This window comes from Adelges cooleyi, unplaced genomic scaffold, assembly GCF_023614345.1.
Source record: "Adelges cooleyi isolate 19-005CV unplaced genomic scaffold, UGA_ACOO_1.1 ACOO_flye_CR_arks_rails_tigmint_CR_PRNA_307, whole genome shotgun sequence".
NCBI lineage: Eukaryota > Metazoa > Arthropoda > Insecta > Hemiptera > Adelgidae > Adelges > Adelges cooleyi.
In genome coordinates, this window is record NW_026095978.1 from 3,442,978 (window position 1) to 3,456,279 (window position 13,302).

The window sequence follows — 13,302 nt, forward strand, 5'->3', positions numbered from 1 at the left end:
GTTATTAGCTTCAAGTGTTATTATCTCAGTTTTATATTCGAGCTAAAAAAAGGTGCTGTTTTCATGTGTAACAATTATTTGTTTTTTTTTTTAGTTGAAATCCATCATGCAAGAAATACGAAAAGTAGAAATACTTATCATCAGAGACATTATCAAACGTCTTAAAGAAATTGAATAAAGACAAATAAATTACATTATTAGTATACATCTAATATTTGTAAAGCGAATATTTTCATTTAACCGTTATATTTATTGTAGTTACAAAATTATTTTTTATACCAACATTTTTGTTGAATACAAAAAAAGAATAAAAACAATTTCACCGTTTGCCAATTTCAACTACTGGTTGAAGATCTACTGGTTGAAGATATGCTACTTACGTCATCTGATCCAGCCGGCTGATAGAAGTTCTTAGTCGGCTTTATTAAAGTATTAGATATATGTTTATTATTGTAGTCTTTCTTTTCCTCCCTAGTATTATTGAGTTTAGCTAATAACAGGTCTTTTTCAGCTCTAGACAATGAAGTCTCGGGCGTTGCGAATGTACTACCGCTGTTCTTCGTTTCATTTTGATTCATGAGGCTGGACTGCATTTGAAGTAATATTTTTTCATCGTCCTTAAAATAAATAGTTGTTTAACTGAGTTACTTACACATAATCATAACGGAAATTGCGCAGTCAATCCACGGGTACACAATTTTTGTTATGAGAATACGCACACATAGAAAAATTAGAGGACAGTACGCACTCTGCATAAACCTTTATGACTAAAATCACTGCTTACCTTCACTAATTTGTTAATACCATTGTTGAACAGCAACGATTCATGAACTGAAGAGTTTGTTATAGCAGTTCTGCTGTTTAACTTGTCAGGACTTTGAATAACAATTCCAGTTTTTTGATTTGTTAAATTTGATTGCATACTTCTAATAGACACATCACTATCGCCAGAAGTGCCGTGCGAAGATTCTATTACGTGGACACTTTTTTTGTACGGTAACTCGCTAGGGTTATTGTCTCCGTTACCTCTAAGGGTATTTCTTGCTACTACCATCTTAGCTGTACTATTGAAGAAATACGCCACCATTAAATACACACAAGCTTTTTTATTTAAATAACAAATAATTGTTTAAAAATAATGATATATTAATTATGATATATATATATATGTTTTTATTTAGCGAATCAAATAATTTTTTATTTTAATTAAATCTTTATTTACATTTACTGTTTCTTATAATATTTCATTTAAAAGGCATTTTTATTTTACTGTTATAAAAAACCTTCTATATTAAATAATTCTTAGAATAAAAATTGATTTATTTATATACAATTTTATTAAAATCAAAATTTATTAAGAGAAAATTGAAAACTTTAAATTATTTTTGTATTTGTTATTGAAAAATTGTTCAAATAAAAAAACAAATTGTATTCATATAAATAAATTTGGATTTGAATTTTTATTTAAATAAAAAATAATTTAAATAATGCCCAGAATTATTGCAATGAATAAACTTACCGTGGTGTTAAGTTGATTGGGTTTTCAGTAATTCCACGTACGTTGACTGATCGTGCACCATAACTGTGTGACTTACTCTTTTCTATTTGTAAACTTAGTTGTTCATTCATTTCGTTTAACCTTTTTAATTCTACGTGTAAATCTCTATTTTTATTCAGTTCTGAACTTATTTGGTGTTGATGGGTTTTGCTTTGGAGTTCCAATTTTTTCATTAAATTCTATGCAAATATTATTAAATGATAAATTATTAGCCCACTACGACCAATAATCCTTCTTTGTTTTTCTCTACATTACCTCAATTTTTTTCTCTTGCTGCAAAAGTGTATTCTGAGCATCGGCTAACTGCTTGGATAGTTTATCTCTTCCAGTGAGATGTTTATTTTTGGACAAATCTAACAAGTGTTTATGCTGTTTTTGCACTATTAGGAGTTCAGTACTTTGTGATCGATATCTATTCTCCAATTCCTTGTATGCACTTTTCATTTGTTTCAGTTGACTCTTCAGCATACGTATGTCTTCGCTAAACGACTTGATCATCTGGGGCAATTTCGCTTGCGCGCCTTCATAAAGCGACAAAGCATGCTCTTGTCGTTTCTCCATTGTTTTCAACAATCGATTTTCAGTTATCAAACCCTAAATTACAAAATTCGATTGTTTATTTTATTTTTTATAAAAATAAAAACTTACTTGACACTGCATTCGACTTTCGTTGATTTCATTCTCCAACTGTTTGATTTTCAACGTATGAGTGTGGCACAATAAATTCTTTACGCAATTGGATTGATGACTGCCTATACGACCGGTTAACGCCGCTTTATATGGTAAATTTGAAACGCCTGTTTACATGCTAATATTCTTAATACATTTTAAAAAATATATAAAGATTTAAACTTACATTGTCGTCTAGTAGCTGACAATGTATGAACAGGGATTGGTTTTGCGGTTTTTTTTTTGCATTGCGGTCTTGTGACAGCAGTTGGCTTTTTATTGTTAAAAACTGGCAGTTTCTTTACATACTCGTCAATTATTTCTCTAAATCAAATATTTAATACTATAATATATGTGATTGGTCGTTGATATGTGTATAAGCATAGTACATAAATGTAGAACAATTGGGTATGATGACCATCCTGTGTTGTTGTACAAGACTTACCCGGAATAATTGTTTGAAAACTGTAAGTTAGAACGGCTTCTCTCCAACGTACTAACCATGGAATCTTTACTATCTTTCTCATCCATGTAAATCAAGACAAATTAGATTTGAATTCCTCTTTTGATTTAAAATAACATATACTTGAGATAGTTTTTTATTAGTAAGCATACATAGTACTATTGTATATTAGTGAATAATACTATTTTATTTATTAAAAACAATACAATTGTTTTTTATCACCCATAGCAACAGAAACCACAAAATACCGGTCTGAGATATTTTTTCATTAATACCCCTTTTAACAACATAATATTATGCTAAAAAATACCAGTAAAATTACTTATAATATTATTACCTATTATTGTTTGTGCTCTTAAATTTAATTTGAATGCATTATTCATTTTGAATTGTGTTTTGAAATTCAATTTAATATTAAATTAATTTAATTGTTTAATTTTTCTTTGTACAAATTTATATCAGGGGTTTATATTATAGTTTAACAAAAGAAAAAATATATATCAACAGGTATAAATAAATTAAGCACATAAATTTTACTACAGCTTTCTCTGACTCCACCACACCCGTCGACAGCCAGCAGAACACGGTCCAGAAGCCACGGACCTCTGGGTTATGGGCCCAGCACGGACAGCGAGTAGCAAGCGCAAATCCTCGGCGATGCGGACCAGCAACTGTTGGTCGCCAATGACAATGCGGCAATCCGTGTTAATGCAAACGTTACGGTAAACTCGAGGCGGCCACGAACGCTAATAAGGTTCCGGGTATGAGACGGTCGAGGAGGCGGAAGATCGGACAAATGGGGCTTTGCGTGCGGTGGCAGCAAAGTTACACGAGTTAGATCTACGGCTCGCCGTCGAGAAGACGGAAGCGGTGATGATCAGGCGCAGATACAAGGTCAGAGACCCGCGTATCGCCCTGAATGGTGTCGAAGTTGAGGTAGGAGAGACTATTAAGTATCTTGGGATGCTAGTCGATCGAAAACTTAACTTCAAGCAGCATGTCAAGGCCGCGGCGGCTAAGGCGTAGGCTGCTGGCCAGTGTCGTTTCCTCCGTACTCCTCTATGGAGCCCCGGTGTGTGCCGGCGCACTCTCCAAAGCCAACATAGAGGAGTTAAGGAAGGTGCATCGCAGAGTAGCGCTGAGGAGCATCTGCGCCTACCGCACGGTATCACATGACGCAGCCATCATACTGGCATCGATACCACCGATCGATCTGCTGGCGTTACAGCGAGAAGAGGCATTCCAACTCCGCCGGCAAGCAGAAGAGGAACGAGGACCACAGCCCCCCCCCCTCAGGACCGCTACTCTCGATAAGTGGGAGAGGCGACTGCGGACAGCTACATGTGGCGAGTGGACGAGATCCCTCGTCACTGACCTACGGGGCTGGGTGGTTCGGAAGCACGGGACTATGTGCTATCGACTCACTCAGTTGATGTCCGGGCATGGGTGTTTTAACCAATTCCTTCACAGGATCGGAAAAGCGCCCAGTCCATCATGTGCCCATTGCGGCTGCATGCTGGACAGTGCCTACCATACGCTTGTAGGCTGCCCCGCCTGGGCACCTCAGAGACGGGAGCTCTACGAAGCGATTGGGGACATCGACCCGAGAACGATGGTCCAAAAAATGGTGGAGAATGCCGAAGCCTGGAACGCTGTCGCCCGTTTTGCGGAACTTGTCCTTCGTGAAAAGGAAGAGGCAGAACGGGACAGACAGCGTCCCAACGGGTGAACGGGATAGTCCAGGGCGGCGGGTGCGTGCGTCACCGGCCCGAGAAGGCACCATCCGATGTACATAGCAAATTTAGTATATAAGTGTATAGTAATGTAAATATAGCTCTAAGGTGAAATGCAAACACAATCCAGACAGGGCCCAATGTGCATATTGTTATTGGGCCCCCACCCGGAGAGGGTGTGTTAGTTTTAAGAGTTCAATGTTTAGGTTTGTTGAGTCAAATGTTGAGTGGGTGTGTGGAGCACCCACAACAAAGTTGTAAATTTTATTGAAAAATAAATGGCATCGGAAAACTGGGGGGAAGTAATGTCCCAACAGGCAAGTACCTGCCCAGTTTTACTGTGGATGCATGAGGAAAAAAAAAAGGTTCCGGGTATGAGCTGCTGCTTGAGACACCACGCTAAAGTTCCGCTGTAGCGCCCGACCGCCCGCCAGTCAGCTCGCAACAGCGCCCCGCCGCGATCAAAGGCTCCGAACCGGTGGTGGCATCCAGTGTGTCCAACGTAGATTACGCGCGCCGACCGTGTTCGAACATGCTACCCCTTGAGAGACGTTTTGGCGTCTCACAACTAGATGTAGTGGGTGCGTCAGGGTGTGTGAATTGAGCATATTATTACATGAAAAAAAGTAAATACATAAGTAACATAATAATTTAAATAAATCAACAAAACAAACAATTGATTCCATCTGGTTTCAGTAGGCTTGGGGCGGGATCGACCAATAATCTGTTGAAGTACTTCTGCGGTCTTTGGTCTGTTTGAAATACACCACAGGATATTGCATTTTTAGCTTCGATGCAAAGCGAGAAGGTATTGGTTTTACTCTGATGTGGGCTTTTTTTTTCGCTGTATACACTGTAACTTTTTTAATACTAGACCAATTCCTTCGAATAGCAACTCTAGTTGCTTAAATTTTGTCTAGTTTGTACTTTGGGGGGGGGGGGGTAAAAGTTGAAAATTTGTGACTTGTGTCGTTTTTTAAATGACCGATAAAATTACAAAATAGAAGCATCAAAGCGTTTATTTGAAAGTGATTTTATTTCATTTTATCACTTTTATTTGTAATAATTTCTGTAGACCTGTGACCACTCCGTCGCCTCGTTGCTTTGATTCCATTATGCATAGGCATAATGGAAAATATATTAGAATATAGATTCTACTGTACTAGGCCTCTTGGATAAAATCACTTTCAAATAAACGCTTTGATGCTTCTATTTTGTAATTTTATCGGTCATTTAAAAAATGACACAAGTCACAAATTTGAAATATTACACTAGCCACAAGAAACTTCATAAATATATTTTGCAGTGATTCAAATTTCTTGTACTCAACATTTGTATTAAATATGAGTCTGTCAAATTGAGTTTTCACACAGAATACGTAGCTAAGTATATAATTATTACATTTGATAAAAAGACAGTTTTGAAAAATCGGTGACCTAAGTCGTTTTTGAAATGGCCGATTCAATTTAATACTTTCTAACTTTGCTAGCTTACACTGTGCTTGGTTTAGATTGTACTGCCTTGAAAATACTAACTACCGATTTGCATCGAAGGGTTTTTTCGAAAGTGATTTTATCACTTTCAGATTTAAAAATTGCTGTCAACCTGTGACCTCCCTGTCCCCACTATGCTCCATCCCCACTATGCCCCGACCCCACTGTACTGGTTTTTTTTCATTACTGACTGACTCATGTAGCAACAACAGGCCAGAATTTAATTTGATTGCGTTGGGAATGTCAGTGCTTGCACATAATGCCAAGGTGTGGGCACTACACCTTAGGTGAAAAGGTAATGTTGCAGGCCGATTTCAGCTAATAGTCTGTTGTTAGCGCTGAAGATGACAACATCGTTGTCGTAACACGTTTACGCAAGAAGTTTATAATTTTTATGGTTTAGGGTTCAAGTAGATTTTATATCTTTACTATATATTTAACCATAAGTTTGCTTAACAGTTTTTTCTAAAGCTACATCAAATTATCTTACTTGTACATACTCAAAAATGCTTTTGAATAGAGCACTAACATGAACTTTAATAAGCAATAAATTTTGAACCGTTTGATATTAAAAAGTTTTTTTAACATTTTTTTATTTTAAATATTAATTACTAACAGAATATCTAAAAAAATATGGGGATTCCCATTTAAATTTCAAAAGTTGATACCACGCATGCGCAAACTACTTAAGGTAATATTTTGGATTTCAGCCTAAAATGTGCATAAAATAACATCTACCAACATCCAAAAGTCAAAACCCCATTTTGAACACTTTCGATACGACCAGTCAAGGATAAGATCTCAAAATATACGAAATGACACTGAACCAGTTGTATGTAGTAAGCCTACTTTGCTGATATTTTGAAAAAAATCACGCCACTCCTCACCATTTTTTAATTAAAAAATAAAATATCCTAAAATAATCATGTTTTGACTACAAAATGTGGACAACGTAGCTTTCCAAAAAATAGTCTCAAAAATTTCAAATAGTTTGTCTAAGATGTTGTTTAGATATATATAGTTATATAACTATACATACATAAGTCAAACAACTATTAACAACTCCTTTTCCTTAAATAGTTTTTTTATATATTAATTGTTAAGGATAGTTTTTGACTATAAGCGTCAAGAAAGTAGTACCTATAACTATTGTGTGAGTATTATGTAGGTAATTTCTAAAACACCTATTAACCAACTTTACTAACTTTTAAAATTTCAAAAATGAAATATTCGCCGTCTTTAGATTTTGAGTACAGGATTGTTATTTTTTGTAATTATAATTTCTCGTTATGTTTTTTCTCAATATATATTTGTTACCTTAGTAAATATTCGTTATAATAGCAAATTGTTTATTTAGTTTGCTTTCTTATATATATTAGTGTTGTGTTTGATATTTTAAGAAAATTATTATTTTTATTTCTCTGCTATTTTAGACATACTATTTGCTTAAAAACACGGCCAAAGTGATGAATTGGACTCTTGAAATAAACTAATTGAAACGGGATGTATTTGTTAAGCTAGCAGTTAACCTCTGCGAAATGCAGATACAACTTGGGTTCATTCGATTGTCAGGTCAGATTTTGGTTTTACTTTATATTTTTTGGTAGTATAGTGTAATAAGATCCTGATAGAGTGAATTAAAAAAAAATGGCCATGTTGTATCGTTATTAAATGTATTTTATTTTATTTAAATTTGAAGTATTAATAGGAGTTTGTTTTGAAAGTGTAAGCAGTCTTGTCAGAAAATAATTCCAAACTCGCATTAGAGGTAGTATATAATTGGATCGAACAAAACCACACAATTTAATAATTAGGTAACACTGAAAATCGTATACTAATTATAAGGATAGTAATGTTCTATTTTTGAGATCTTCCCCTCTTTTCTCACTGGACACAGCTGGGACCAGCAAGAGGTTATTGCGATGTCATTTACATACTTGTAAGCGGCGAGTCAAAATTATTCTGATCAGCAATTAATCATATAAAAATAAAATATCGCATAATAAAAGCTTGATCAACATTTAACAAAACGAACGCAATTTTCAAGAGTTACAACCTCTTCTATTGTAATGAAATTGAGACATATAAGATACTATGTGTTCGCTGTGCTGCTGTACGGAGTGGAATCCTGGTCTATGAATGATGTCATCACAAAGAAATTGGGAGCATTTGAGAAAAAAGAATACTAAAGATACCTTGGACTGCTCAAATTACAAACATCGAAGTTCTCGGATGAACGAACATATACGTTCATTAACATGTAGCTCATTAACACCATTAATATCATAAAGCTCTAATATCTAAGACACATCATGAGAAATGAGAGCAGATATTCTATGCTTAAATCCATTCTCCAAGAAAAATATTTGGAGAGGACCTAGCAGAAGAAACCCATTGGCCTTTTACATTATGGCCCCGATGATATTTACGGCGACCAAATTTGGACTCGTCGATCTCCACCGTCTTACCGAATTGTTCGTTATCTTATCTAGATAACTTTAAAGTTATCTTTTCCCAACACTGCTATTGTTTAGACCACTTTCCAAATCGTCTACACATTTTATTAAATCTTGACATCTGGACATAAAACCTCTTAACTTCTTAGTTCTGTCCCTTTTTTGTGCGCTATTTTCAGTTACTGCTAGAAGTCCCATTTCTTGGTCATAAAGTTGAAATTTGGCTACTACATGTTGCTTCTCTTCTCTGAATATGTTTTTAATCCTTTAAATTTACAAATTTCAAAACATTAAAAAGATGTACAAACACAGGTTATTATGAAATATATAAGCATGCAAAACCAAATAGCTAATACTAATTTCATTTAGAACTGTATTCAAGTCATATAAGGTTATTAAGTACTTATGTTCTAACATATTTTATTTTCTTATTTTGAAAAGTATATTTTCCAAATGTATTCAAATTGAGGGAAAGTAGTCATGTGGCTAACAGTTCCCCCTCATTGGTTCTTTATACTTAATATATTGTATTTAAATGTACATTTTTTATAAATATAAAAATAAATTTGATAATTTTTTAAAACGAAATTTTTTTAAGCTTTTGTGGATTTTGATCATTGTTTATCATTAAAAAATGTTTTTTTATTTTATATAAATAGTTATTTTTAAAGAACCTGAAATTATGAAACCGCTGACAAAATGTCTAAAAATACTTACTGCTCTAATTCCTCGGCCGCTTCAGTGGCCGTGGCCAACCGGTCATTTAACAATTTATTTTTACCGTCACCGCTGAATGTGACGGTAAAAATGTTTGAAGCTTTTGTGGATTTTGAACATTGTTTATCATTAATTAATTTTTAAGTCAAATTGCACCCCTGTCACCCCGTCGAATATTATAGATTAAATACGGCGTGACGGTACTTTTGCAGATGATTATATCAAATTTAGTTACCCAACTATATTTATATCCAGTAACCCACCAAATGAAATTCAACGAAAAATCTTTCATAGGTTTTCAACATTGTTTGTCAATAATGAATTTATTATGAATTATGAAACCGCTGACAAAATGTCTAAAAAAACTTACCGCTCTAATTGCATTTTCGTAGTAAACGCCAAAGCGTCTTCTGCAGTCTGAAATATATAAAAAATTAAATAATTAGTGTATACTTAATGTGTAATAATATAATATTTTAATTACTCTATTATAATTGTACAAACCAAATTGTACAAATTTTACTGGAAGTTTTTTGTATCATGGTACATAATATGTAAAAACAGATTGACAGGTAAGCCAACCTATAATGACCTCCACTCCCTTAATCTATTGAAGAAGTTCAATTAGTTCTTGACGAACGCGGTGTTCAAACAAATAGATAAGAGTTATTTTTATTAATAAACAACGATGAGTTTAAATGTGTAGTTTTCAGTTGCGTTTCTAATTTAGATACTCTTGCAATAACAATTTATACGGCCCATTAGTTGTCTAAACGGTTCTTTTCAGAACCAACACATACAAGTATATCGTGGCGCCGTACCGTACAGTAGACAACATAAAGGCCTCTGATTGGCCGACCAACCAGAGCGCGGAGTCAGTAATTAAAAAAACACATAAATACGACGACGATTTTAACAATCGACACATTCCATCTCCAGCTTCCGAAACGTTCAATTAAATACTTCAATCGAATTTGGACAAGTCGGACTACTGGACATCTTCAACCAAAGACGATCTCACCATCAGCCAAGCAGACAACGAGTTCATCCGCCATATAGCAAGCTACCGAATAAGCGTACGCGACCAGCCACCGCACATTCGAACCGGCGTGGTCTTAACCACCGAAGAGCAACGCGTGTACCTAGCATTTAAACAGCCGTTATCACGGCTACTTTAATCGTCCGTTCCAAGCCGCTAAATAGGAAATAAACGCCTTCTGGTGTAAAACCCTGGTTACGGTTAAACTGACCATCTCTCGGTGCTACTCAGACCATAACAAATAAATCTAGTCTTAAAACAGCCGTTTTAACGGCTAATCTCTTCGTCTGTTCCGAGACGTGAAACCGGAACCACACGCCTTCGGGCGAAAAACCCTGATTACGGTAAACAACTAATCATCTATCGGTCCTACTCAGACCATAATAAATAAACAAGTATTAAAACAGCCGTTTTAACGGCTACCCGTCCCGCCTAGCTCCGGCTTAAAATCAGCAACATCCGAGCCGCGAAGGCAACCAAGCCGACCGAAGACGACGCGGAGGAATCGACGTACCACCGAGGACCCACCGCACAGGCGCGCCCTTCCGCCACCGCCGCCGGTCATCGACCTTCAACGACCAAGGCCCGAACTCAGCTGCCCGGCGTCGTCCGCCAGATCCTCTTCACCTCCGCGGGTTACCAGCAACGCTGATTTATCGGTAAGCGGCTGTTGGCGTTTATTGGTTGTAGAGGATAATGGAGTATTTATTGGCGGAGTTAGAATTAGCTGTTGGCGTGTACTAGTTGTGGGGGACATTGGAGTATTTACTAATGGAGTTGTATTTCTGTGTGAGATGCAGTAAAAAAATCATCGTTGTTTTCAAACTCACCAAAGTCATTCAAAAGGGCTTCAAACTCTTCGTTTTGGAAGTTATCATTGAACTCTTCGTCTGATAGGTCAATATCAGGTACTGTACCATCGCCAAGAAGCGTTAAAATTTCTCTATTACCCAAACCACGAGACACCGTAACAATTATTATTAATAGTTAATAATAAATATAATACTAAGAAAGTAATAAAAAAAATAATTTAAACGTTTAAACATTTCTAATCTCTTTTGGCTCTGTGTATATTCCAAATATATCCAATGAATATGTATACAATTCTTATATTGATTATGTTGAATCATTATATTAAAAATACCATGGTGCTATTTTTTTTACTAATCGTGGATTTCAACATACCGTCAGCAAAAATTCCAAATGTATACTCTTATTTTGATGATAAATTAGCATTTTTAAACATTTCTTAATTAAATTGTATAAAACATAATAAAGACACTATTCTGGATTATGTCTTAACAAGTTCTCCTATTATTGATGTAGATTTATGTCCAATTTATACCCAATTATGTCTATTGTTGTATTTCACCCACCAATAACTTTTTTGGGATGGGAATGGGAATGGGGTTTTGGAAGGGTTTGGTCCACTTGACGAACATATCCTTATATCCTCCCGTGAACATAAATTGTCTCCCGTGTTTGCGGACTCGTACGCAAGCTGTTATATACAAAAACCTTGAAACGAAAAAATGTAGCATACTAACAGTGATATGCTTTTAATAGTAAATGAGATCATTATGGAATGATTGTAATAAAAAAATAAAACATACCTCGATACCTTGAGACACACAAGTGATTTCGGGTATGCTTGTGTTCGTGATAAAAAGCGGGCAGTAATCGAGAACATTGACATTCCATCATGTCTTGATTGCGCGCTAAACAATATGAATGTGGTCGTTTATGCATTCAATAATTTAATATAACTGAAAGTACTGAGATTGTCGTTTAAAAACGACAATTAATTGTTGTGTACAGACATTGACCTATTCTGACGATAAGATAAAACTTTATACAAGAATATATGTCAATTTATTGACTATAAACACCGAAGGGTAGGTGAACTATGACTATTTAACGTTATGCATGTAAAAATTGTGGAAAATTATTTTAACACTAATAAAAAAAATAATAATTAAAGAGCTCACTTAGAAGAAAATTGAATTGGGCTGTTATTACATAGGTCAGTTATTGAAAAAAGACTAATATTTTTCTATTTCTACTCTACCTTTGACCATTTTCAGCTTGTGTTTCATAAGACCTAGGCTGTGTACACACATGAACTATTATCCCTGATAACCAGTTACTATTAGGTTTTATTTTAAATAATATTTTTTCATTAACTTGTAATTTACATAATGGTTTATAAGACTTTTTATTGTAATAAAATCTAGTTTTTATTCATTCGATGAAATTAAATTTTTATAATCATCTATATTAACTATTGTAGATTAAAGACAAGAACAGAAATTTTTAGTTTTAAGACTTCTCAATATTAGTAACTGCGCAGGCGAACACAGTTTTCCGTTGGGTGTATTTCGATATTACAATTCATGTTCAATATGTAGATCTTTTTCTGTATCCACAGATTTTTTAGTCATTTTTGACAGTTTGTATGGTGGTTTTTTCCTCTTCATGTGTTCCATTCCCCAATCATTGGTAAATATCTAAAATTCCATTGTGGTAAAAGGTGGTCAATTATCTCATATCTTGCGTTTTAATCATTTGTTCTAGTTCTTTAATGCAGTTTTTCATACAGACCGGCTGAAGAAAGAAAACAAGAACAAAGAAACTTGTTTTAAAAATATGTTAAACCAAACATTTAGTCCAACTATAAAGGTGTATCGCCAATCATTGATCCCGTATACATCTTATCAATCCATTTATGTCCATAACATTGAGTTATCTTTTTCTTGGTCTTTTTCTGAGTGCACCAGAGCGCGAACGTCGTCACGGCCATCGGGATTTGATTTATTTCTGTTGTGTGTTATATTTAAACACTAACAGACTTATAATTGTTGTACTTCATTGTAAAATGTATAAGATACTTTCACCAGACCATACCATACTATAAGAATTAATATCCCAGCCTCCAAATTGACTAGTCACGGAGCCACCCGAAGGGATACCAACATGTACAATATTTATATAAAATTGCACGATTATTATTCGTGTATGTTGTGCAGCTAGTAGGGTTGGTGTTAATTCACCGTCCACTCAGTTTGTGCACATAAGAGGCCGTGGATCTTCCACCACGTATCTAGATCTCGCATCTTCTTTTTCAGTTACTTCTTCGTATTTAAACTCTTGGCAGAGTGGGCTCTTGGGTTTACC

At 35.0% G+C, this 13,302-nt stretch overlaps 1 protein-coding gene across 1 annotated transcript; it reads right to left on the reverse strand.

The window, feature by feature from the left end:
- Positions 1-335: 335 nt before the first annotated feature.
- On the reverse strand, positions 336-2,758 carry LOC126839787 (lebercilin-like). Its single transcript, XM_050575196.1, has 7 exons — positions 2,673-2,758; positions 2,415-2,551; positions 2,207-2,355; positions 1,814-2,152; positions 1,520-1,737; positions 785-1,064; positions 336-617 (listed from the first exon to the last, which is right to left on the reverse strand). The coding sequence occupies exons 1-7, from the start codon at positions 2,756-2,758 to the stop codon at positions 336-338; spliced, it is 1,491 nt and encodes a 496-aa protein (XP_050431153.1).
- Between the last annotated feature and the right edge of the window lie 10,544 nt (positions 2,759-13,302).